Consider the following 24,893-nt stretch of genomic DNA (forward strand, 5'->3'; position numbering starts at 1 on the left):
ATATCTAAATAGTACTTTTAATTTAAGTGGTCGGTGTAACGATGGCGTCCTTGGCGGTGTCGGCTATCGTCTTGTGAAGCGCGGCCGGTATATCGATAAGGAATAAATAACCCCAATTTGCCACGCTGACTCGGAGGGCTCTGGCTGATTAGCTGATTGTATTTTCTTGAAGTTAATTAAAAAGCACTCTTTCCAGCCTTATCATTTTCTGATTAGGTCACGGCATCAGCGGTTGTATTTTAGCTCATCTACTTAAAGATTTTTGGCACGTTTATGATGAAAATTCAATTTACTGTAATTGTTGAATGTGTTAACGCTTCTCCAATTTTATGTAGTTTTCATCGTAGTGAAGTGTGAGCAGTAAATCTGTTTGTATTTGAACACACAGTTGAACACTGAAGGGTACGTGAGCGGGACACCTTCTCGTCCATGGACACGACTACTGGAGAGGAGACCTTTTGCTCCCAAATGTGGTGCCTTAACCACTGCTCCACCTGCTGGGCACACAGGGAGGGAGTGTAATATTTTCCACTGGTTTTTAGCAGGTGTGTAGGGTGTCGTGCTTCTTTTGGGTACCAGGTCACTAGAGAGGGTACTTTGGTCCTTGGACATTGCCATTACTGCAGATACTACATTTACTTACACTTAATCATTTAGTTGATGCTTTTATCCAAAGCAACTTAAAGTGTTAAAGTTCAAATTATTGCAGTTACACGCTTACAATTATTTACCCATTTATATAGCTGGGTAGTTTTACTGGAGTAATTTTTAGGGTAAGTACCTTGCTCAAGGGTACTACAGCCGGAGGTGGGGATCGAACCTGCGACCTTTGGGTCCCACGACAACAGCTCTACCACTCAACTGACAGCTGTCCCAGAGCTTTAGAGAACCATGGGCAAAGTCCGCGCGAAGGAAGGTAAACATGGGTAGCGGGACCATGCTCTAGTTCTCCTCTTAAGTGCACTGGGAGGGAGCTGCCGGAGCACGTTAGGGCTCCGTGTTTATCAGCGACACAGGAGACTGCTCTCCAAAGATGACGTGCTGCTTCCCGAAGCTTATCTGCAGTAAGTTCTCACGATTTCGCTCGTCTCTTCATGTACCTGTTTACTCGCAATGGACCTCGCTGCATTGGAACCGGGGAGCCTCTCTGAACCTCCCCCTCCAGCGGAACCTGGCTTTGCTGCGCTTCTCAGCTAATGGCAGTGTCCTCTGGACTCACCTGAGGTTCCTCACCAGTCTGTCCTCCTCAGAGCAATGAGAGGAGCACAGCTCTGCTAAGGAGGGATTGGGGGTTTGAGACACTGAACAAGATGTAGACGGTGCAGAGAAGACATGGGGAACAGTGTAGACAGCATAGTGAATTACTACCGTTTTACATACTTGCCACTTCTCTCCAAGATATTTTATATGAGGCTTGAACGCTGAGCTGCTTACGGTGGTTCCCCGTTTATACAGCTAAGTAATTTTTCCCGTATCAGTTCAGGGTAAATACCTCGATCAAGGGCTCTACAGCAGAAGGTGGGATTGGAACCCAGCTCCTGCACATTGCAAGGTAGTCAATGTCACCAGTATGACCCCTGCTGGTTGTAGAAAGCAGAGGACAGTAGGACGTCCACTTGTGTCCACTTTCAACACGTGACGAACGAGGGTGTCGCGTGTGTCTGTCCGTTCCACCCCCTCGGGTTCTGCCACCTGCGTTTCTCTGCACTCGTGTGTGTCAGTGTAAGAGACAGTTGAATATGTCTGCTCAATTAGGGTGGCATGGTGATGGTGGCAGTGGAAAGGGGCGGGTCTGGGGGGAGCAGCTGTCCCTTTAAGCACACCAGCTGTCCGCCCCTGCAGAGCTGCCATTGTCACCAGTCTATTGGACCGGCGGCCACTTGGTGAGCTTTCAACAGGCACACTGTGTGTGTGTGTGTGTGTGTGTGTGTGTGTGTGTGTGTGGGGTGGGGACAGCCAGCTTGTTTGCAGTCCCCCCCCCCAGCGATGCAGTCGGGCTAAACGCCTTATCGGAACAAAATATTGATCTTCCCTGAGATCGCCTCTCTTTGTGTCTCGCTGCCTTTGGGCAATAACACGCTCCACACGCTCCAGACAGTCTTGCGGTCACCGTTTAAAGGGACGGCTCTGGTGTGAAACGTGGAAGAGCTTTTCTCTGGACCACAGATGCTGACTAGAGTTATTACTGCTGTCTGTTTCATCCAAAGTGACTCATAGTTTTTAATTCGTTTACACACCAGGGTATTTTTACTGGGGTAATCTGGGGTGAGTGCTTTCATCGATGGTACTGCAGCAGGAGCAGGAGGGCTTTAACCAGCAATCTTCCCATTGCAAGTCTAAGTCCTTAACCACTGTGCCACCTGCTTCTCCCTTGTACAGCTGCGGTGCACTTATGTAGGTTCACAACAGCAGTTGCTGGTGTGTGTGTGTGTGTGTGTGTGTGTGTGTGTGTGTGTGTGTGAGACCCCTGCGATCTGTATGGCTGCATTAGTTTGTTGGGGAGGGTAGGGTGGTGGCTCATGAGCTCCTCCACCTTCACAGGACTAGTCCAGTTGCCTTTTTTTGGTACCTGTCCTGTGGTGCTTTTGAGTAGTTTTGTGGCCCTTCTCTTTTTGTGGTAGACAGTGCAAGTTTCTATGCTTCTTTTTACCATGTTTACCTGACTGTCTCTCCATACCGGTGTAAATAACCACAGTAAGGTTCATAGTAGGACTGCCATATGTGTGTTCCTTGCGGTTGCGGTCCGTCCCCTCCTTTTCACTCTCTATCCCCCTTGGGTTCATTCCTCACACCTCTCTCTGCTTCCCTGCTATATGTGACCGCACTTGTCCATCTGCCTGTGGATATCCTGCTTGTCCTCCGCCTCTCTCTGCCCCCCACTGTCCTTCACAGGGACACTGGTACGGATGTGGCTTGGCAGGTGGCGCCGCCCTGATGGGTCAGCGGGTGGCATCGTTGTGTTGGACTGGCGCTCGGTCGTGAGAAGTGCGAACGCCAAGACCCCGCAGCAGCAAACCCCCGGTGACTCATAGCGCGGAGACTGTCGTGGAGCCTTCGCCCTGTGAGCAGGCAGCCAGGCCCCGCCCCCTATCGTCGAGAGACTTCTGCTTCCTGTTCCCCTCGCGGCTTTGCCCGGGCAGCACCGTGTGATATGTGTTTCACTGTGGAAGAGCTCAAACGTTCCTGTGGACCACACTGTCTATTCGACCAGCCCGACACCGCCGACTGAGGACTGTGGCGCAGTGGGATGGACAGGGAGGCTGTGTGTACAATGAAATCAGGTGTGTCGGGGATACAGGTGGCCCTCGACTTACGATGACTCACTGCCCCCTTTAACTTTTTTTTTTTTTTTTTTTCTTTTTCCCCCCCTCCCTGATGTTTGGTTGTAACGTTCAGCAACAAGCGCTCTGCATGCTGTATGGAAACAATGACTGGCTATGCAGCAGTGCTGTGTTTTGTGTATCAACCGTTTCGTGCGCGATTCCCTTCAAATTACTTCGTATTTGAAATGTTGTGGTTGAGCTGGAAAGAAAAAGTGAAGGAGAACAAAGGGATTTAGAAGATGCACTGTTTTCACTTTTGCAAGAAAGTATAATATTGTACCATATTTATATTATTATTGTAAAATTGGTGAAAAATATAGTAAATCCCAATTAAAGAACATGGTGTTCAGCCATGGTAATATTTTAATATATCCTTGTGGTTCATGTAAAGAGATTTCTCCTCACAACAGGGTCATTGGAATGGAACCATTGTGATCCGAGCACCACCTGTATTAGGGAACTGACGCTCCGTTGATGAGTGATGCTCATAAGATGATGGAGGGATGGGATTTCCGTGGTCACGGTTCAGTGGTGCCGTGCGGGCTTGCTGACATCGACCCGACTGACACCTAGTCCTGGGCTCACTGCTGAACCGACCCGCAGCTCAACCCCAGCAGTTCACATGGTTGCAGCGTTTAGTAGAACTGTAAATATTGTTGTGACATTTACAGCTGTTACTGTTTAATGCAGAAGCAAAACATTGGTCCTTTTAAAGCGGCAGGCGCCCGACTGTTTTAGCTAGTGCGGAGAGTGTCCGCTGTGGTGTGTTTGCGTGCGTGCGTGTGTGTGTGGTGTGGGGTGGGGTTAATTCTGCATGTGTTGGAAAAGCCAATATTTGGCTGCAGTCCCTCAGTGCTTTGGACCTTATTTGACTTCCTGTGATTTATTTAATTTTTCCAATACAGGGGAAACGGTGTTTGTGTGTGTGTGTGTGTGTGTGTGTGTGTGTGGTCTCCCCCCCCCCCCCCACTTTTTTTTTTTGAAACATGGCGGTCAGTATTTTCTCGGCTTGGCAGAGCTTTTGTTCAGTGGCAAAATAACTAAACAGTACATAAGTGCATTTAAATAAAGAGCTGTTTAGCACGGTCAGATAGCAGTGCAACTAGATGACAGCTCTAAGTTACACTCATGCATGTTGGTACCTTACATTGAGGGCAGTCTCTCCGACATACTGTTTTTACACCTTTTTTTTTTTTTTTGCACTGACTGTCTTTTGTTTTCAGCTGGTATTAAGAATTTTTATTATAATTATTATTGTAATTGTAGACTTGTGAATGACAGATTTCTCTGTGAATCCCTGACTGGATCAGGTCGACTTATTTTTCCCCTGTCAACTCCATCATTTTCACTTCCTCTCGGCCTGCCAAGCTCTTAACCATGTCCGCAGGCCTCTTTTGTTTCCACTTTCTCCAGCATGTTTCACGATTTCCCGGTGGCCCTGCCAGCTGTGGCTCTTTTGAGGATTTTATCAGTGTCAGTCTGTAAAATTTTTCCGTTACCCCTAAAATTTAGTGCATGTGGAGATGTTGGTTGGTTAAGACATGGCTGGTAGTGTTGTTGTTGTTGTTGTTGTTGTTGTTGTTATACTGTCTTTATCTAATCCTTTTATCCAAGACCACTTACAATGTCAGGATAAGGACAGTACACCAATTACCGTGAAGTCGAGTGCTCTTAGGTGGGTAAAGTTGGTGATGTGCACGCAAAGCCAGTCTTTTTGGTAACCGTTGCATTCCGGGAATGCCCAGTATGAAGATGAGTTTGTCATTACATGGGAAACTGGTGGTGCTGAGTGGTGGTCAGGGATCTGGAGTTTGAGTAAGAACTTTGAAGGAGCAGCAGAAGGTTATGCTGCGTGACCTTTGGATAAGGATATCCAAACAGCTGGGCACCGGATCCCCATGACCGGTTGGTTACCAGAAAAAGAACGCTGTAGCATCCTTTACCCCTGTGGTATCGAAGATCCACAGCCGACTGAAAACGGAAGAAATCTGCATTCCCTGTTTTTAACACCTTTTATATCATGGCATGTGACTGAAGTTGTGTTTTCATCAGAAATGTGCTGCCAAGGACCCTGCTCTCACTGTTTTCACAAAGTACAAACATCCAGTTTTCCCAAGTGGGGGGAAGTGGAATCCCTGGGGACGCCGGCCTTGTTGAAAGGCATGCGGTGCAATGATGCCGGTTCACCGCGTTCGTCCTTCAATGTGCCACACCCGGGGCTGCATGGACCACAAAGTCCCTTGGTGCGGTATTCGTGAAAAGCGTGCCTTTTTCAGGAGGGAACCAGGCGAGCCGGGTGACTGCGAACCTGGTGCCCTGGCGTCCGGGGCCGAGCCACCTGCTGTGCGGGATCCGTCACCCTCCCCGTTGTGGTCCCTGGGAAGGTCCTTGCATATCTTCTGTGATTTTCCCTCAGGAGTGACACAGTGGACACAAGTAGTAATGAGACGAGACAGCAGGGCATCTATGATATTTGTCGAGAGCTTTACTATAGATACAGGGGTAAACGACGGGGTGCTTCCTCTCCGCAGTGAAGCAAAGAGGAAGGGAGAGTAAACGAGTACTATTCTCGCCTGGATGGTGCGAGAGAACGTGGGTTCGATCCCTGCTCAGTCTGTGTTGAATTTGCATGTTCTCCCTTTGTCTGCATGGGTTTCCTCCCACAGTCCAAAATCATGCTGTTCAGGTTCCCCTATAGTGTGTGAGTGACACTGAGAGAGTGTGTTTCACTGATGTATGGATGAGTGACCCATTCTAAGTAGTATCTCTAGCAGTGTAAGTCACCTTGGTGAAAAAGGTGTGTGGGCTAGTAACACTACATAGTATCCATGTGTAAGAGATGAGGCAGCAGACAGGAGATGCAGTCGCCCGTAGCTGTGGGCTTTTATTTGCTAGACAGCGGAGAAGGACGGAGATGGGAAAGGGGGAGCAGGGAACAGGTAGGGAAGGGTTTCGTGCAGGCTGGGAGAGTAGGGTCGATCGGGACGAGGGCTTCGTGTCAGGGATCGGGTCGGCGGTTGTCTCGGTCTGGTTCTCCTCCTCGGTCTCTTCCCTCTACTGCTGGGCACCGGGGAAGAAATAGGGGATGAAATCAGCCCCAGCTGTGGCTGTTTTAACCCTGTCTCCGCCCCCTCCCCGGGCGGCCTCGGCGTGCTACACCATGATTGTAAGTCGCTTTGGAGAAAAGCGTCTGCTAAGTGAATAAATGTAAATGTGCTATTCGTCATTTTTGTAACAATGTTTATTTAGCCACTGTTGTCTTCTAGCTCAGGTGCTGCCACGACAGGAACATTGTACCACAGTGACATCGGTATGGGCATGGGTGTGGTACCAGACCCCATTGACGCCATACTGTGTTATCACAGGGATGAAGTAGCATGGCTCTTCACCTTGCAAATGATTGAGTTGTGAACTTTCCGAGACCTGAACATTTTTCCCAATTAGTCATTTCTCATTGTATTTCCTAAAATTTCTCTGTGTTTGTGCCTACTAAGCCCAGAGAGGACAGTAAGGGACACCTGGATAGACTGGGGGCGTCATAGTTCAACTCACTTCCACAATGTTTACGTTCCCTGTGTGGGGTTCCTGAGTGTCAGTCACAAGTCAGAAGATGAGGAACGCTGCACATGTTTATGGGATTAATGAGTTCATCCAATTGATATCGAGTACGAGTTTGTGGGGTGTTTTCATTTCCAGTCATCATCGACAACAAAAGTAAATTTTAATGGAACCGACTTTTTTTTTTCTTTTTCCTCTTCCTTGTTTAACAAACAAATCACATTGTGCACACAGCCTTCTCATTCCACCTGTTGGCTGTCTGAGGAGCCGTTTAGTACGGCTGTGTAACTGCAAGGATTGGTTGATACTGATGGGCAAGAAAATCAAGATTCCAGGAGCTCTTTGCCATGCTCAGGAATGTCTAGAAGGGAAAAGGTAATGCGATAGTTTTACCCGAAGAGGTGTGGTATTACCTTTTGTCTACAAGGAATGTGGGGAAGGAGCAGGTGATCGGCATCTCGGAAACACCTTCTGACTTTGGCTCTTGTCTCGGTGCCCAATTTGGCTGTTTCAGAAACGCAAATATATTTACATTTATTCATTTAGCTGATATTTTTCTCCAAAGCAACTTAGTGTTAAGGCTATGATTATTTACCCATTTATACAGCTAGGAAATTTTACCAGAGCAATTTTAGGGTAAGTGCCTTGCTCAAGGGTACTACAGCCAGAGGTGAGGATCAAACCTGCGACCTTTGGGTCCAAAGGCAGCAACTCCAACCACTACGCTACCAGCTGTACCTGAATACAGGCCAGAGCACTCGGAGATGGCGGCTTGCATTCCGGATCCTCCTCCTTACTTTAGCGAGAAGTCCTTTTGTTTTGTGTTTGGTGTTAGAAGGAGGCTTGTGGTTCTTCTCCAGAAGGGCGCCTTGTGTGTCCACCCTGAACACGGACATTGTCTCTTTTTGTTGTACTCCTTGGAACCATGGGAAGTGCTCTCTGTGGCACCTTTTTCAATACTTTGAAGAAAATGTTATTACAGCATGTTGTTGGTTCATTGAGGACAATATTAATGGGATGTGACCCTAGAAGGGCTGTAAATGTCAGAGAGTGTTCTAAACTCAGTCACAATGGAAAGAGGCGCATGGGTGTAAGAAGGGAAAGCCCACCCAGAGGCCTCAAGGCTATCCATTGACTTGAGACTGACGTCCTCAGGTGGGACGTCCGGGTCCTGGTGCGGGCTGTGCAACGGTGGGTGGTGCACGTGACCCAGAGGGCGAAAATGGAGGTGATGTGGAATAGACTCAACACTGGCACCTTAGCGAAAGAGCTGAAAGTGTGTGGAACATTTAACCGCTGACCTGTTTCTATAGTCCCGTGTTGAGCTTACATCTTTGAAGTGGTTTCTAGATCTTCATTTCTTGCATCCTGCTGGGGGCTGATGTACAGTGGAAAGAGAAGTGCTGCTTAGAATGTTTCCGGAATCTTCTCTCATTTTATGCTGATTTTAGCTATTTGCAAAATATCAGAAAGGCCCGATTGCCTGGTGTGTGAAGATCTCAAGTGGCGCCATGCATGCGGACCTTGAAAGACTCATCTCTGTGCCGTTCTTCGCCGAAGAGCTGATGGCTCTGCGATCCGAAGGCCGCATGAACGCAACGGTTGAGAAGAGGCCCAGAGCTCTTCACCTGGCACTCGGAACACTGGCGCCACTCAGGGCCTCCTGCTCCAGTGTCTCATGGAAAGATTATGCCTCCATTGCAAAGACAGCATCCAGGGGATTTACCAGGATTTACCTGCCTGGGCCGAGCACGGTCAGCTGGCTGATCCACGTGCTCAGGTGCGAGAGCATGAGGAAAGCTGTTCCTGTCGTGTTTCTTTCACATGGGAACGCGTGGCGAGGAGCCGTCATGGAGTGCGAAACCCATGACCACGTGGTCATACCTTGTAGCCCTTAAGCCGGTGCTTAGCCGCTTAATCTGAAGTGCATCGGGGAACCTGTCCAGCTGTGACATTATCAGAGGGACCCGAGGTGCAGCCCTGTGTGTAGCGGTTCGAGGTGTGGAGGCGTCAAGGTTTTATCGATCAGGATTTTTCCTCTTTTTGTCAGCCAAAGGAATTGGAGACAGGAGTGTAAATTCGCTTCCCTTGCATTTCCCTTGGTCTTCTTAGGTTTATCCCTAGTCTTTATTGCACTTTTCCATTAATACCCTCCATCTGTCCATGCAAGGGTGATGGTCAGGCTGCCGCAGCGCAGTGTATTCTTTCTACGGGGAACCAGGTGGAGATGTTTCGGTGGCTCAAAGGCCTTGTCACCCTGGGCCTCGATGAGATGTTCTGTGTTGGAGCCGCTTGTGTTGCGCAGCCGTCCATGGCATGTGGGGCCGGACGAGACCGGCTGTGTCCAGTGGCGCCAGGGGTCTGTGGCAAGCAGCCAGCGGACACGGTCGACGGGAGGCGATAAGTTCTCGCTTTCTCGCTCTCTCGCGCCGCGAGTGTCAAAGATACACTTAGTAAACAAGCGAGAAAGAACCACGAATTCGTGTTGGGATGGAACACACACTCAACTTTGGGTATAAATCACTCGTGTTATGGCATAGATGTTCTGTTTTTGAAGTGGGCGGCCCGTGAGGACGCACATCCCCAGTTCGTGGGGATCGCGACCCCGAGCCCAGCAGGGGACGATGTCACTGTGTTGCTCTGGCAGGGTGTACCTGTTCCTGGTGAACCCAAATGTGCATTGGTGCTGGGTGGTGGCCACGTGCCACACCCCGCGAGGAGGGGGGGTGAACTCGTCCACGCCAGCGGGCAGGGGCGGGGCCACAAGCACAAAAATGCCAGGTCCTCAGCAGAGCTGGTGAGAGCTGACGGAGTGAATGCCAGAGGCGGATTGGAGTGCTTCTCGCGGTATTCTATTGCAGCGCGGCGAAAGACGGTCTATGGGGGTGCTGCGCGTCCCAGGAAGAGAGCTGTCGGGGTGGGGGAGGTGCTCGGCAGTAAAGAGTTCCCGTGACACTGTGCCCCTGATCCACCGTCTGCACTCGCAGCTGAGGAGTGTGTCCCATGACTGTGACACACTCTTGGGGATGTGTAAGTGCACTGCTGGCAGGGGATGGGGGTGGGGAAGAGGATGCTTCCTCTAGGGCAAAAGGGTCTAATTGTAATCACACTGGAAGTGTTGGTTGAGCATTGATGCTCAGAGTTCTTAGTGTCGTCATGTGTTTATTGTGTGTGTGTGTGTGTGTGTGTGTGTGTGTGTGTGTGTGTGTGTGTGTGTGTGTGTGTGTGTGTGTGTGTCTACATAGGTCGTACTAATTGGATTAATTTTGTTGCATCTTTCAGCTTCCCCAGAGCTGTCTTCAGAAAGTCCCCTCCTTCCCTCCCTGCCCCAGCCGCCAGCCCGGCCCCGCCCCCGCCCCGGCACCGCCCCCCCATTGAGGAGCAGCACTGAGCCCGGGAACATCCCGCAGCGTGGCGCCATGGAGGTGGGCATGCGCGTGGTGCGCGGTGTCGACTGGAAGTGGGGCAACCAGGATGACGGTGAGGGCCATGTGGGCACCGTGGTGGAGATCGGCCGCCAGGGTAGCACAACGACGCCCGACAAGACCGTGGTGGTGCAGTGGGACAGCGGTACACGCACCAACTACCGCACCGGCTACCAGGGCTGCTTCGACCTGCTGCTCTACGACAATGCCCAGATCGGTGAGCGTGCGCCTGTCGCCCCTGCTTTGCGGGAAGCTCTGAGCACTTTACAGATATTCTCTCATCAGGTCAAGTTGGACACAGAGGTGTTGCTCCCGCTCTAAACTCACATCATGACTTCATAGATGGTTTTGGTCTGTATAGTTACGGTGTTCCTTACCACAGCGTGGCACCGGGTCCTACTTTGTCCACCGCTGTCAGCCAACCCGCTGCAGTGGGTGTGGCACCTGGGAAAGACCGCTAGGAGATTTCCCCCCTCGCTGTGGAACCTTGCGGCTTTAATCCGTCAGGTTGCTCCTAGCAACCGGCAGTGCTGAGAGAGAGGCAGTGGTGCGTTAATAAGATTTCTCTCCACAAGGAGGCGCTGCGCTGAGCTCAGGCCAGATTTGCATCTGGGTGGAATTGGAGCGGCGCATGTCCCGCGCATCGTAAAGTTAGTGCAGCATAAAGAGCATCGCGTGGGACGGGCTTGACTCATGAACAGTAGGTGGCGAAGTGGTTAGAGCAGTCATCGGGGACTAAAAGGAGCCAAGTTCGAATCCCACCTCTTTCCGCAGTACCCTTGATTAATGTACCATGGAACCTTGGAACTCGAACGTAATTCGTTCCAGAAGGGCGTTCGAGTTCTGATTCAATTTTTTCCATAAGAAATAATGTAAATTGCATTAATCCGTTTCAGACCCCCAGATGATTGTCTATTTAAGCCTATATACATACATACCTGATGCTAAAACCGTAAATAAAAAGTGTAAAACCCATAAATACGTGAAATAAAATGAAATACAATTATTGCTTCTGATATACTATCACCGGCTAACTGTTTTTCGTTTATCAAAATCAACAGGAGTTTTTCAACCTTATCAATTACCTGTGGTCTTTGCTTTGTAATAGATTTCACTCCTTTAGCAACATCAGCTGCTTTGATGGTCTCTTTTTTTTTTTTTTTTTTTTTCCCCCCCCAGTATAGTGCAGATCGTAGATTTGGGCATTCCATACTGTGCAGCCAGGTCAACCACGCAAACACCTCTATCGCGTTTTTCAATTATTTCCTTTTTAACCTCTATCGTGGCTCTCACTGTTTTCCTTTTTGGCTCATTGCTTTCACTAGTAACCTTCTTAGGACCCATTATGGCTTATTTAATATAAGATATAAAAAAACCACAAAAACACATGGAAATTCACAGCACAATTCAGCGAGATGTACACGCCGCAAGTTTTCAGGCAAGACTGACTCATACCGAGTCATACGCACCCTTTGTTTTACGGGAAAAAAGATGCGTCACGTGTCCGACAGGTTTTAGCCTGAAAGGTTTATCGGTTCGAGTTCCGAAATTTCGTTTGAGTTCTGAGACATTTTTTTTCTCGAACAACTCGTTCGAGTTCCGAATTGTTCGAGTTCAGAAGTGTTCGAGTTCTGAGGTTCTACTGTACTTTGTAAGAATTACCTTGCTGCATTAATGGGTAAATCAGTGCCAATTGCTTAGTGTAGGGGAAACATATTGTAAGTCACCTGGAGAAAGGTGTCAAAAATGGTTTATAATGTGCTGCATTAAGACATACATAAATTGTGAGATGAGGAAATGTTCCATATCTTCCTGAGTGTGTAGGGTGTATAGATTTGCCCTTAACTGACACTGGCAGTAATAAAGGAGGGGAGGTGTGGTGGACGACTGGACTCCATCTGGGACAAGTGCTCATTTTTATCATGTTCAGTTGGCTGCAATGAGAGCAGGTTCATGTTTCTCATCCAATGTCGCTCCTCCCTTGACACGTACGCACACAGATGTGCAGACACATGTGCACACGTGTTGGTGTTGCTCATGCTGTTTTGTTCCTAGGGTCCCTCCCTGCTGGGGGAAGGGGGCAAGGCAGGGCGGCTCGAGGCCCAGAGCACGACGCTGTTAATAGAGGAGCTTTTCTGCATCACAAGATGTGCAGCTAATGTTAAATGAAGAGTGTGAGTCGGGCCTTAGAGGGGGGATGGTGTTCGAGGGCGCTGAGCTGAGTGGAGATGGCGATGCTCCCGCTGTCCTGGAGGGCAAGGAGCCCAACTCCTAACGGGGAACTCGCTGTGTCCCACTGCTTTCACCACTTTTTCTGTCCTCCTCAGGGCTTTGTGTGTGTGTATGTGTGAGTGGATGACTGTGTGTGATCGCCCTGTGATGCTCTAGTGTCCTGTGCGGGCCGTAGCCTTCCTCACACCCTATGCTTCCAGGATAGGCTCCAGACCACTGTGACCCTGCTTCAGATGAGTGATACCGATGACGTAGTACAGCTTGTTTCCAGTAATGGAATTACTCCCGATCCGAAAGCGTAAAACACTACAGTGCATCCCGTCTCTGTCCAGGGAAGCGTACCTACATGGATCGTTATGAAGCGAACAAAATGTTTTTCTGTACAAGTACATGCAAAGTCTTATGTTTAGCTCATTTTTACGTGCGGTTTCCTTTACCCGCAGACCTTGACTGCTTCCTGAGCCCCGCATTTTCCCCATCGGCTGATCCGCTGTTGGGAGAGCGACAGCACTGCAGTAATCCCGCTGATGGATCGGACCCCGTGCTCTGAATCTCGCTCAGACTTGACCCTAATGCTTGCTCCTGCTCGGCCAATTAGCGCCTAATCTAGACGGATTAGCGGTGAAATGAAAGGAAGGGGAAATGAAGCGGAAGGGGCTTATTTAGGGTTAGCAGTAAATAACTGTTACCAGGCTGCGCTCACCTCACGCACATGCACTTTTTTTTTGTTTTCTTTAAGCCTTGCTTTGCTCACACACTCGTACTTTGTAAATCACTCCAAACGAGGTGTGTCCTCTGTTCTCCAGGGGTGAAGTCGCTCCCTTTGCTTGGATTGAGAGACTGTGTGTGTGGGTATACCCTTGCATAGCCTGGCTGTGTGTCCTTAGCCTGTACTGAACCATGTCGTCCTCTCATGCCGCAGGTGTGCGCCACTCCAACATCATCTGTGACAGCTGCAAGAAGCATGGCATCATGGGAATGCGCTGGAAGTGCAAGGTGTGCTTCGACTACGACCTGTGCACGCAGTGCTACATGAACAACAAGCATGACCTGAGCCACGCCTTCGAGCGCTACGAGACGGCTCACTCCCAGCCGTGAGTACCGTCCGCCGGCCGCCGCCCCTCCCCTTGCCCTGCTGAGTCATCCTGCTGCCTCTTTCCCGTCCGTTACCACATTTTCACAGTGCTACTGCCCCTACGGTCAGCGTTTGTCACCCGGACCACCACTTCGAAGCGCTGACTGGTGTTTTACTGTGAGAACACTTCACCTCTTCTGCTTGATGCGGGTTTTGGGTGTGTGTGTGCGTGCGTTCCCAGATTTGAAGGAAATATAAATATTACTACAGAGGAGGTACTGCAAGCTTCCTCTAGGCAGCAGGTGGCACGGTGGTTAGAGCTGTGACTTTCAACTTGAAAGACCCAGGTCTGTTATGCTCTCACAATAGATAAATATTTTTAAATTTATTTTTACATGTATTAATTTAGCAGACGCTTTTCTCCAAAGCAGTGTGCATCTCATAGAAAATACAATGTGTGTATTACATTAGCAGAAAGAGACATAAAATATAAATTGTGTATTTTATATAATCATAGATTATAGATGTGTGTATGTATAAATGTGTGCATATATATATGTATGTGTTGAGATTTCAGCAGATCGCAGAAAACGAGGCCTTGATACAATCATGAGAAAAGCAAAAGAAAAACCACAAACGGGTAGATTTACATGACGCACATCCAGCAAAGCGCCACCAGCAGAAATAATAATGACGACGCTACTGTGGCGGCTCACTTGGGGGCCGCAGTACTGACAGCCGTGTTTGGTAAAGGCTCCTGTGACGCGTGACTCTACAGCCCCGGTGCCTTGTGATAGTGACGCCCGTGTCGCGGTGCTTTTTCCCCGCTACGCACTTAAATGTGGTGCTTTGTTTACTCAACAGATGCGACTGATCACGGCAGCGTTCATGGCTAAGTGGGGAGAAAGTTCCTCCTCCTTTGCAAATGAACGTGGCCGACGTTGAAAATGATGCGTTAGCTAATTAGCAGGGAGAGCTGTGAGTTCAAAGTAATTTTTTTGTAGAAAGCAGATCTGGTGATTATCATTTATTTCTTTATTTTAACTTTTCGTATTTCAGATTCTGTGATGATTAATGAGCCACATTACATTTCTGTCTGATTGGCTGAGCTATTAATAGTTGTTCTTCTGATTGGCTGCGCTACTGAAGAGCTGATTGGCTCAGCTACGTATGTGTTGTTCCTTTGCAGATTGGCTAAAGTGCTCCACGCTCTTCTTCTCATTGGTTGATTTGTACCGCATTCGTTCGGTGACTGGCTCAGATTTGCCTGGTGTCTTGGCTGGTTCCTTGAGTTGCGCTGTGTTTTTCAGGTGATTGGCCGAGCTGTGCCGACTATTTAAACTGATTGGCTGAGCTTTCAATGGTTCTTCTGCCGATTGGCTGTACTAAAGCACCGCATCTGATGGGTTGAGTTGTGCTTGGTTCTTTTGCCGATTTGGCTGAGCTGTGCTTGTTCCCACTGCTGATTGGATGAAACACGCAAAGTTTGTGAGTCGGCCGGTCGAGCCGCAACCAGTTTTCCAGCTGATTGGTTCCGCTCTGTTTAGCATCTCTGTGGAATGCAGGAGCCCGGAGGCTGGTCCACAGTCTCGAGGGGTTCAGGGTAAGACTGATGATGTGTCACTAGATGGTCAGGTCAGCCTGCTGCTATGAATAATTCATGTGCCAATTACTGACACATAGTTGTAGAGCCCTGACACGGAGGACCATCGGCTTAGAGAAAGAATAATAAAAACATATCAAGCTCCTCGGAACGCTTGTCCAACTCGCTATGAAACCCGCGTTGTAGCGTGTAATAGAGAGGGAGGAATAACCACTGACAATAGCAGCACGATCCCAGCGTGGGCTCCTGTGCAGCCGGGTGGGCCTGGTGCCAGGGAACGCGGGTCCATCAGCTCTACTAGACCGTTTAGCCACAAGTGACGGTTTGCATAGCAAGGTCTGTCACCTGCTGGGGCAGCTGTAGGGCGATTGCTAATTGAGAGCCAGCTCCGCAACCTGCCAGAGTGGTGGGGAGCCCCGGGGGGTCCTGGGGTATAACGGGGGCATCTGTTTGCCCTGCACCTTCTCTGTGGCGATGGAGTGTGGGCTGCAACTGAGCCATTTCACCGTGAGGTCCCCTGACTTTAATATAGTCCCTTATACAGCATCTCGGTTCTTCCTCACTCTTCCAGCGGCGAGAGGAGACTATTTACACTGTTATACAACTGGGTAATTTTTGCTATGTCATTGCAGGGCAGGCACCTCGGTCCAGGGTACTACGGCGGAAGGTGGCCTTCGAACCAGGGCCCTTCGTGTGCAGAGTGGTCGCTGAAACCGTTATGCCGCCTGCTGTCCCGCATATTGTTGGTTATATTTAAGTTTCCATATTTATCTCATTTAGGGTTAGGTGTTAGGTTTTGAGCTGCAGTCAGGGTTCTCGTTTGCAACCGGATCCTCAGAAAGAGAAGTTTCTTGGTGCCGCTGGCGATGGAAAGCAAAGCGCACCCTTCCCCCTTGCAACTGAACCATCGCAACCTGGTGGAGCCTCCTGTTCCGCCTGCTCCTCGTAGGAAGAACCAAAGGCGGAGGAGTGCGGCACCTACATGTGGGCCCGTCATATAATCCGAGGTACTATTTCTAGCGTGTTTACAGCCGCCACAATAACCTTAGTCAATGAGAGTTTTAAAAAAAAAAAAAAAAAAAAGGAAGAAAACAGCAGCAGTAGAGCAGTGTAAACACTCGCTGCTCTTGTCCACTTTGTGGAAGTGCCTCTATTTTTACATTTACCCCTTTAGCAGAGCCTTTCCTCCAAAGAGACATTCAGCTCACAAAGAACAAAAAGTACACTGGACAACAGGAAGAGCTTCAGACACAGACACAGGATTATCGGTGCGCAGCTTGTATGTCTGACACCACCATGTTGCTGGTTCACATCCCTCCAGTAGCTCATGTAGAAGTGACATTCAAATAGCAAATACATAGATAATCATAGCAGATGGTGTTAGACTCATTTATGGAGCCATCAGGAGAGAAGTGGCTCTCAAAGAGATGGGTTTGACTGACTTCTGAGTCCTGAGACACAGCATCTCTGAGGCACGAGGGAGTGTGTTCCACCACATTTGGACCTGACATTGATGTGAGACCCCTTGTGCATGGAGGAGGTGGAGGAGTGCAGCTCTCTTGCTGAGATGAAGGGATCTACTTGCTGCTTTAACTGTATGATCGTTTATAAGTTTGTGTCTGAAAATAGTTTTGTTGTTGGAACAAAAGGAGGAAGATACTTCAGCAGCGTCTCTCCGGCCTCCCGAGCTCAGCTTTCAGCTTTGCTGTGTGAAAGGAAGAGATCTCCATGACTTATCTGAAGAGCCCAGATTTTAATTTACAATTTTAGCATTGTACCGGTTTCAGGTTTGCTTTTGGGACTGGATCCTACAGCCGTCTGACCCCGTTGCAATTCCTCGCCACCTTCACGCGTGTGGTCCAACTCCTCCCGGCGTCCGCAGCCGTGGCCTCGCGCCACGCGGCCTGCAGGCTGACGGCTCCTCGCAGGCGGTTTCACACCTGTACACTTATTCACCATAATGTGGCTCATTAAGACGCTGCTGGCGGTTGTGCCGGCGAGGTGCCGATGCTGCACCGAAGGTGCGAGGAGTGATGGCAGCTGCGATGGCTATGTAGCACACGAGGTATGAGTTCTCACTTCCGTTTGGCAGCGTAGGTGATGCCTTGGGAGAGCGGGAGAACGGCAGGCTGCTTTCACAAGGGGAAGTTGGGGGAGTTTCGGTTCCGTGACGTGTGAAAGGGGTCATGGTGGTCGGGGGGTGCGCATGCTCGGAGCCACTAATAAATATTTACACGTATTAATTTATTTGGTGCTTTTTTCATTGTGACGCACACTGTTCGCTTTGTATGCTGAGCACCTTCCAGTGTTTTATACATCAGGGTCATTTTTACTGCGTCACTTAAGGGTTAGTACCTTCATAGGGGTGATGATGCAGGAGCGGAGATTTGAACCCGGGACCTTCAGATGGCAAGGCCGCAGTTCTAAGCACTGAGCAAAGGGAGATTCAACTTGCCGACGTGCCACCCATGTGTCTGTTATGGACATGTTACGTGTGCGTGTGTGTGTGTGTGTTTGTTTCGCATTTGTTGTGTAAAGGGTGCGTGAGCAAGGTCGCTCTTATCCCCCAGTCGGATTATTCTCTGCGGTGTCCCCCCACTTCCCTACCCCTCCCATCGTGGGCACATGCCAGGGGAGCAGGATTCCTGGAAGCTGACAGGAGGCGACAGATGCGCGGCACAAATGGATCACAGTGCTTGCGTCAAACCCAGACGGGTTTATCGGCCCTCTCAGGAGACGCCGCTCGTTTGTTGCCCTTCGGTGGCGTCCCGGGCCAAGGCGGATTGGCACGTGCCACTCAGAGACGTGGACAATTCTGGGGCAAACCTTTCGAGTTCCTTGCGACCTTTGTGCAAGTCATCGTTCCTTTAAGGTTGAAGCCCGTCAACCACGTGGTTAACGTCTCACTCAACCTCTCGGCCGGACTGTTTGTTCGGTAAACACACTTCTCAAGTTTACATGCCTCTCCGATATCATGTGGGTCATTTGTTCCAGTCCCAAAGTGGTGATGGCAGTGCAGCCCTCCCTGCCAAGGGGACAGATCTATCCATCACGCAGGGACAGGACCCAACAGCAGGAGGGTCTCGCAAGTCCTCATTCCCACATTCGCATCTCGGTTACCTTCTGTTTCCATAGCAACTGGGCTGCCGTTCCTCACCTGTTGACAGGCTGCGTTGTGCAGGGAACAATGTGCACCTGCGAGGGAGGAGACCTGCAGGGATAGTAGTTGTGGTTTCACATACCAGTAGGGGGCCTGCTCTTGTACCCTTGAGTGACCTACTGGGCTGAAATACTCCAGTAAAAATGCCCAGCTGGGTCAAAAGGTGACACATATGAAAAATCATCAGTTTTGAATGTGAAAAAATGGAAGAGTGCAACGATGTAACTTCCTCCTCTGGCTGAGCTTCCTCCGGTTGTTTGTACTTCCCTTTGTTGACGTGAACTGTTGTTTGCAGTGTGACTGACGATCATAACTAGTTTTCTCGCATCCCGGAGGCAGTGGTCGCTGGTGACACATGACCTTCGGCCTGCTGCGGTGCAATTACCCGGCAGTGTGGTAAACGCAACGCGTGGTCGCTGTGTTCACTTCCTGGTCGGACCCCGTGACCGTGACAACTGTTGCCGAAGCACCCCATTGTTAGGGCTTGCTCTGGAAGGTCAAAGGTTACTCCCTCAGCGCACAAGAGGAGCACTGAGTGCTTGTGACCCTTTCTGTGCTATGACTAATGGGCACCTCGAGGTGCATGGGTGTGAAGTGTGTCAGATTGCATACCCTCGGTGCCCTTCTGCGTCCGTCAGCTCTATTACGTGAATGTTTTCGGCGGAGCGCAGATTGGCGTAACAGCGTGTGACAGTGAGAGCGTCTGGCCCAGCTTCTGGGCTGCGGTCACGGTCAGTCGGCCTGCGGTCCAGAGATTCAGCTGAACGCTGGTTTCAGGGTCTGTGAGTCGTTGGGTTCGAAGGTCCAGCGAGTAGGTGCTGTAGGATATTGACTCTGGTCTGGTTTAAATTCCTGGCACCCTCACAGACCAAAGGTCATCTTTATCGATTTCAGTTTTTTTTTTTTTTTTTGGGGGACACTTTAACTGTTAGACACGTTCACGGTCGGGGGGAGGAAATGATCCAAGTGGCTGGAGTGTCGGCATGGAAGTGTGCGCACTGTGAAATGGTATTTGAAATGTGTGCAGCACACGCTGAGTGACAACAGCAACCTGTGGTGGCCATTCATGTTTATAGCAGCAGGGGTTGCAGCAGTTAAGGAACTGACCAATGAAGGCTGCAGCTTTGACTGCAGCTTTGGCTCCAGGCTAAACTCATCAAGATTTTCCACAAAACAGTGAAGGAGACCATGTCATACATGGGCCAGCAGGTGGCGTAGTGGTTTAAGCTAGTGCCTTGCAGTTCAAGGACTCGGATTCAAATCCTACTTCTTGGTTTAGTACTCTTAATCAAAGTACTTACCCTGAATAGATGCCGTAAAAATTGCCTAGCTGTATAAAGGGGTAAATCACTGTAAACAGCATTACAGTAAGTCACATTTGAACATGTCCACTAATGAGTAAACATTAAATAATTATACATGAACTCGTACTCTGCTCCGATCTATGAGCACAAACTGGAGTAGTCAACCTCTCGTTTTAGTGGACACACACACACACACACACACACACACACACACACACACACACACACACAGTGCAGTGACATATGGACTTTGAGGTAAGAGGGCCGTGGGATGTGGTGCTGGCATATGGGCGCACATATGTTTACAGGAGGGAGCGTGTGTGTCAGTGTGAGGGGAGGGGGGTCCTGCTAATCGGCTCGGACGCAGGCGCAGAGTCCTGTCACGAAGGTTTGAAAAGAACCTCCGCCTGCACGTTGCTTGGCTGAGGGATTCGACTTTTGCCGCCGTCCTGAAGATGGTTTCCTGTCCTTGCTGCCAACCTGTGTCTCTGCATGTTGCCTTTCTTTAAAAGTCACAAGACTGGAGATGAGAAGTAGAACATGTTGTTGGTGTCAGTAGTGATTAAGTGCTTTTACTCGTGGCCAGGTCTTAAATGTGATCAGAAGGGTATTAGTTCAAGTCCCATCCGGAGCCCTGCTGCTGTTCCTGTAAGAAAGACAGGACAGAAGCAACTCTCAGTGAAGAAGTCTGATGTGCAGAAGGATTCGCTGACGAAGCTGTAGGCCGGAGGTACGAACAGGGTGGAGTGGAGCAGCTCTGCAGTGTAGCGTGTGTATAAATGACCAACGGTCCAAAAGCCCCATTTCTAGAGAGCCAATTTGTGTGATTGACAGCTAATTTTCACAGAAGAGACACATTTTCTGCATATCTTGCCAGAAGGAAATGCTTTTTCCGTGTCATTAGTTTGTAGTGAAGATTATAAAACCGTTAAGGGGTTTCAGTCCAAGGCATGGACGAGCATCCCATACGTGATCCACATGCTTTCCAGTAGCAGAAATGTGGGAATGGCACCCGGGGGCTGTTCTCCTGTGACCCAAAGATCAAGAGGCTGTTGTGTAAGGCGTTTAATCATAAAGGAGATTTAACTGCTTCTCTCCTGTGTTGACCATTACATTTGAGATTACCTACCAAACCTCCGCAGGTCAGCATTTGGCTAAATGTCAAGGTTATTTCGAGGACCCGCTGCTCACAGTTATGTGAGTTAAAGTGTGTTAGAAATTTATGGCATTATTATTCTGTTTTCTTTCTTCACAACCTTTTTTTGTTCTTTTTTTTTGGTCTGTTTTTTGCAGCGGTGTCCTCTGGCCAGGTTGTTCCAAACACCTGTTGTTGTCCAATGTTCGCAGTGTGCAGATGGCCGTGGATTCCCACAGCCGCCGTTTGTGCCACTGCGTTGCGCCTCTCTGCACGGGCAACCGGCCAGTTTCCACCCCGGGCGGCTGTGGAGTGCCATGGAGCCTTGGACAGCAGTGATGACCACGGGCCGGGGAGGGAGGGTAGGACGTCTGGTGCCGACTCTGGTGCGCCTTAACGGCAACACGGATGTCCAGTTTTTCTTGCCGCCAATTAGTGCAGCGGTTACTGTGGCAGCAAGTAGTGGTTAGAACCGTTGCCTTGGACCGACTCCTGCTGTACTATCTTTGATCAAGGTACTTACCCTGAATTGATACAGTAAAAATGACACTGCTGTATAAATGGGTAAATCGCCCTAACGCGGTAAATCACCTAAGACATGGGAGTCAGATAAAGTAAGATTATTAAAAAAAACAACATTTTGGAGATTGTCACTGGCCTTCCCACACCTAAGGTCCTACATGTCACCTCTGTGCAGTTGAACAGTGTCTTGTCACTGTCATTCTGTCTATGCTGTGGAAGCTTTTGTCACCAAGACAAATTCCTTGTAAGTGTAAACATACTTGGCAATAAAGCTCGTTCTGATTCTGATTCTGAACTTTGTAGTCATGGTTCTACGTGCAGGCCCGGCTGTCTTGAATGGCCATTTGGGGGAGGAGTTAGCTGCTAGCATTAGCTAAGTCTCTTTTTTTCTTGATGGGGGGTGCGATGGATAAAGAGTAGGTGATGCAGCTCAGGCTTGGAGGGAGGCCATTTGCTCACACCAGGAAAATAACACGATGTACACCACCCAGTCCCCACCCCCCAAGCCCGCCCCACCCTGTCACAGGTGCTCTGGTCTGGCATCCTGGGATTTAAAGTCATTTGAGCGTAAGCCACTAAGGATCCAGGTCGGTGGCGAATCTGCAGCCCTGCCAAGCCGTTGCGGCTATCTGGGCGCTTGTCGAACTAAAATCCCTCAGATTCCAAAGAGGTCTGACGGAGACTGTGGTCATCATCAAAGGGGGGGGGGTACTGACACCTCTCTCCTCCGCTGAGAGAAAGGGACCGTCGTCAGGGCAGAATGAGTGCCATTCGCTAATGTTTCTGCTGTGAAAGTATGGGAATAGGCAGTTCCTTTGCTCCGAGCTCAGATCACATCTTTACCATCAGGTAAGTCCTGCTTCATGTCTCACTGTCCATCATGGTTCTTCTGTGTTAGCTTTACACCTGATGTTGCTGTACTGCACAGCGATAGCCATCCCTTCATTTAGATGTGAAATTCATCTACAGTGGTGTGGTGGGTGTTAGATACCAGTACGGTACCAGTGTAAGCACACATGGGCAGCCTACACAACACCTGTATGGGGTGAATTGGACAGATGTGTGATAACCAAGCAACACACAGTGTCCTACATCTCTTGGAATTGTTTCTGAGTGTGAAACAGCAGCTTTTCATTGGGACTTTTGTGTGAATTTTTAATGGTGCGTTGTTCGTACCGAAGGGGAGCGCTCTCACTTCCTACAGTGCACAACTAAATCAGAACTCGATAGTCAAAAGTAGAAGCTCGTTAAGGTAGTGTAGTGGTTAGAGCTGTCCCGTCAGTACCCTTGATCAAGATACCTGGCTAGAATTAATACAGTAAAAATTACTCAGTTCCGTAAAAGGGTAATCGGTCCAAGTAGCTCAGTGTACTAAGTGGGCGGCACGGTGGCACAGCGAGTATCATTACTGTCTCACAGCGCCTTGGTGGTGCGAGAAGACATGGGTTCGATCCCTGCTCAGGCTTTGTAGAGTTTGCGTGTTCTTCCTGTGTCTGTGGGGGGGTTTCCTCCCACAGTCCAAAGACATGCTGTTCAGGTTTACCCACAGTGTGTGAGTGACACAGAGAGATTGTGTTCCCCTTATGTATGGATGCGTGACTCATTAGTATATCTCAGTAGTGTATCTAGCAGTGTAAGTTACCTTGGTGAATAAGGTGTGTGGGCTGATAGTAACATTTCATAGAGTTTGTTGGAAGTCGCTTTGGAGAAGAGTGTCTGCTAAATAAATGTAAATGTGTAAAATCCTGACAGTGTTAGTCACTGGAGAAAAGTAGGAATGAGACAAAGATGGGTCTCCTCTGTCCACGCTAGTAGCAAATGTACAATGTGGTCCAGTGACCTCCTTGAGCCTATCTGTGTAGTTTTGAGACTGCAGACTCACCAGAACCTTATGCAACTGGTCACAGAGTGGTTAAGAGCTCAGATGAATAGCTCAGTCCTGTCTGCTGTTACTTGACAAGGTTGTGTGTCGTGTTCGCAGAGTGAGCCTGACACCCAGACAGAACCTCTCCCGGATCATCCTCAAGGGAATCTTCCAGGGGGTCAAAGTGGTACGCGGGCCAGACTGGGATTGGGGAAACCAGGACGGTGAGTAGAATCAATGGCCTGGGACTGGAACTGGGTTGCCATAGTGCGTATGTGCGCGCATGTATTCCAATTTTCCATGTGTACTCATGTATTCTGCCTTCATACCACTGATTTCTAGCTACTTGTGAAATAGTCTGCAGGAGATGGTCAAGCAGGCTGGATGGGATGAGCGTTTCATTAATCATCAGATTTTCACAAGTATCTTTAAGATATTGGACATGCCATTCTGTATTTATGACTCATTAGCAAAATGTTGACCACAAAACCCAAAATTAGACATTTGTGTTCCCTGGCTAAGAAACTTGTGGTGGTGGAATAGTGACCACGAGCTGCTGGTTGTCAGATGGATTCTTAGAGGTTTTTTGGGACGACACTGTTCACTTTTTTTCCCCCAGATCCTAAGAAATGTGTGTTTTCACTGTGTGTTTCCATGCAAGACTGTGATGCTCATGCTTTTGGTTGGGTGTCTGCTCTGGGGAATGGGCTCTGATTATTCAAGTGCCACATCTGAGGCGAATGAGTCAAAATGTCAGTTTGCTGCTGGCTCAGCTCGGAGCGGGTCACCTCTCGCACCCTTGCTCAGCTATGCGGGGGAAGCCTGGTTTTGCTCTGTATGAGGAGAAAAGCATTGGAAAAATGTTGCAAGCTGCTTGTGCTGTTTACGGTAACCTGCTGCTTGGCATTCTGGGTAAAATCTCAAAAGAATGTCAGCTGAAACAGGTGGTGTTTCCTAGTTGTGTTGAATGATAGTCTGTGGTGTTGAGTTGTAGACTTTGGTGTGTTTTCTTGAGTTTTAGATGTTGGGGCTCGTGCCTTGGTGCTGTAGTTGAGTTGTGTTCTTCTTTGCTTGGTTAGTGAGTGTAGAAATCTTGTATAATTGTAGGTAGCTGTAGTGTGCAACTGTTGTAGAGTCGGTAGGATTCAGCCAGAGGGACACCAGGTGAACGTGAGTCCTCATGAAAAAGGGAGCTGCGGGCTTCCCTCTATTTTATCAGAGAGGTATGAACCCCATTAAAGACCACACTGTTTAATAAAAAGTGACATGCGTCTTTGCCAGACCTCCGCCTTCCTCCTGGATGTGGTGAGTACGGTGCTCTGTAGAACAGCAGCACTTGGGATTTAAAAAAGGAGGTTGAAGGTTTCACTGGAGAGCGAAGACCCTGCTGTGGAACCTTTGGGGAAGGTGGATGAACTGAATTCCTTCATTATCTGGCCGTTAGCGAGGGAAGTCGCTTTGAACCAACATGATGGGTAAAAAATGGAACGTGGAGCAACTCAGTGCTGCTTGGTATTGATGATGATGATGATGATGGTGGTGGTGGTTTACTCTGAGAGCTGTGGTGAAATTAACTGCGATTGTGAGATTAAGTTCAAGTTGTTTTAATTGTAATTCCTCTACATAGCTTGTATATAGTGGAACGAAATGTCATTTCTCCGGAGACCATGGGAGCAACAGAACAGGAGCACA

General features: G+C 49.1%; 1 protein-coding gene across 4 annotated transcripts in view; it reads left to right on the plus strand.

Moving 5' to 3' along the window:
* Positions 1 to 24,893, plus strand: part of mib2 (MIB E3 ubiquitin protein ligase 2) — a 50,555-nt gene that overhangs the window by 9,532 nt on the left and 16,130 nt on the right. Inside the window, exons 1-4 of one of the 4 annotated variants that reach the window (XM_029259144.1) lie at positions 2,528 to 3,281; positions 10,164 to 10,523; positions 13,461 to 13,632; positions 23,319 to 23,425. In XM_029259144.1, the coding sequence (XP_029114977.1) occupies positions 3,248 to 3,281; positions 10,164 to 10,523; positions 13,461 to 13,632; positions 23,319 to 23,425 (673 nt within the window). In that variant the 5' untranslated portion in view covers positions 2,528 to 3,247. Of the gene's footprint in view, positions 1 to 2,527; positions 3,282 to 9,520; positions 9,912 to 10,163; positions 10,524 to 13,460; positions 13,633 to 21,884; positions 22,187 to 23,318; positions 23,426 to 24,893 lie in introns of those variants that run through there. The other 3 variants (XM_029259142.1, XM_029259152.1, XM_029259156.1) reach the window with 3 other exon arrangements.

The sequence above is a fragment of the Scleropages formosus genome, chromosome 2 (genome assembly GCF_900964775.1).
Source record: "Scleropages formosus chromosome 2, fSclFor1.1, whole genome shotgun sequence".
NCBI classification, from domain to species: domain Eukaryota; kingdom Metazoa; phylum Chordata; class Actinopteri; order Osteoglossiformes; family Osteoglossidae; genus Scleropages; species Scleropages formosus.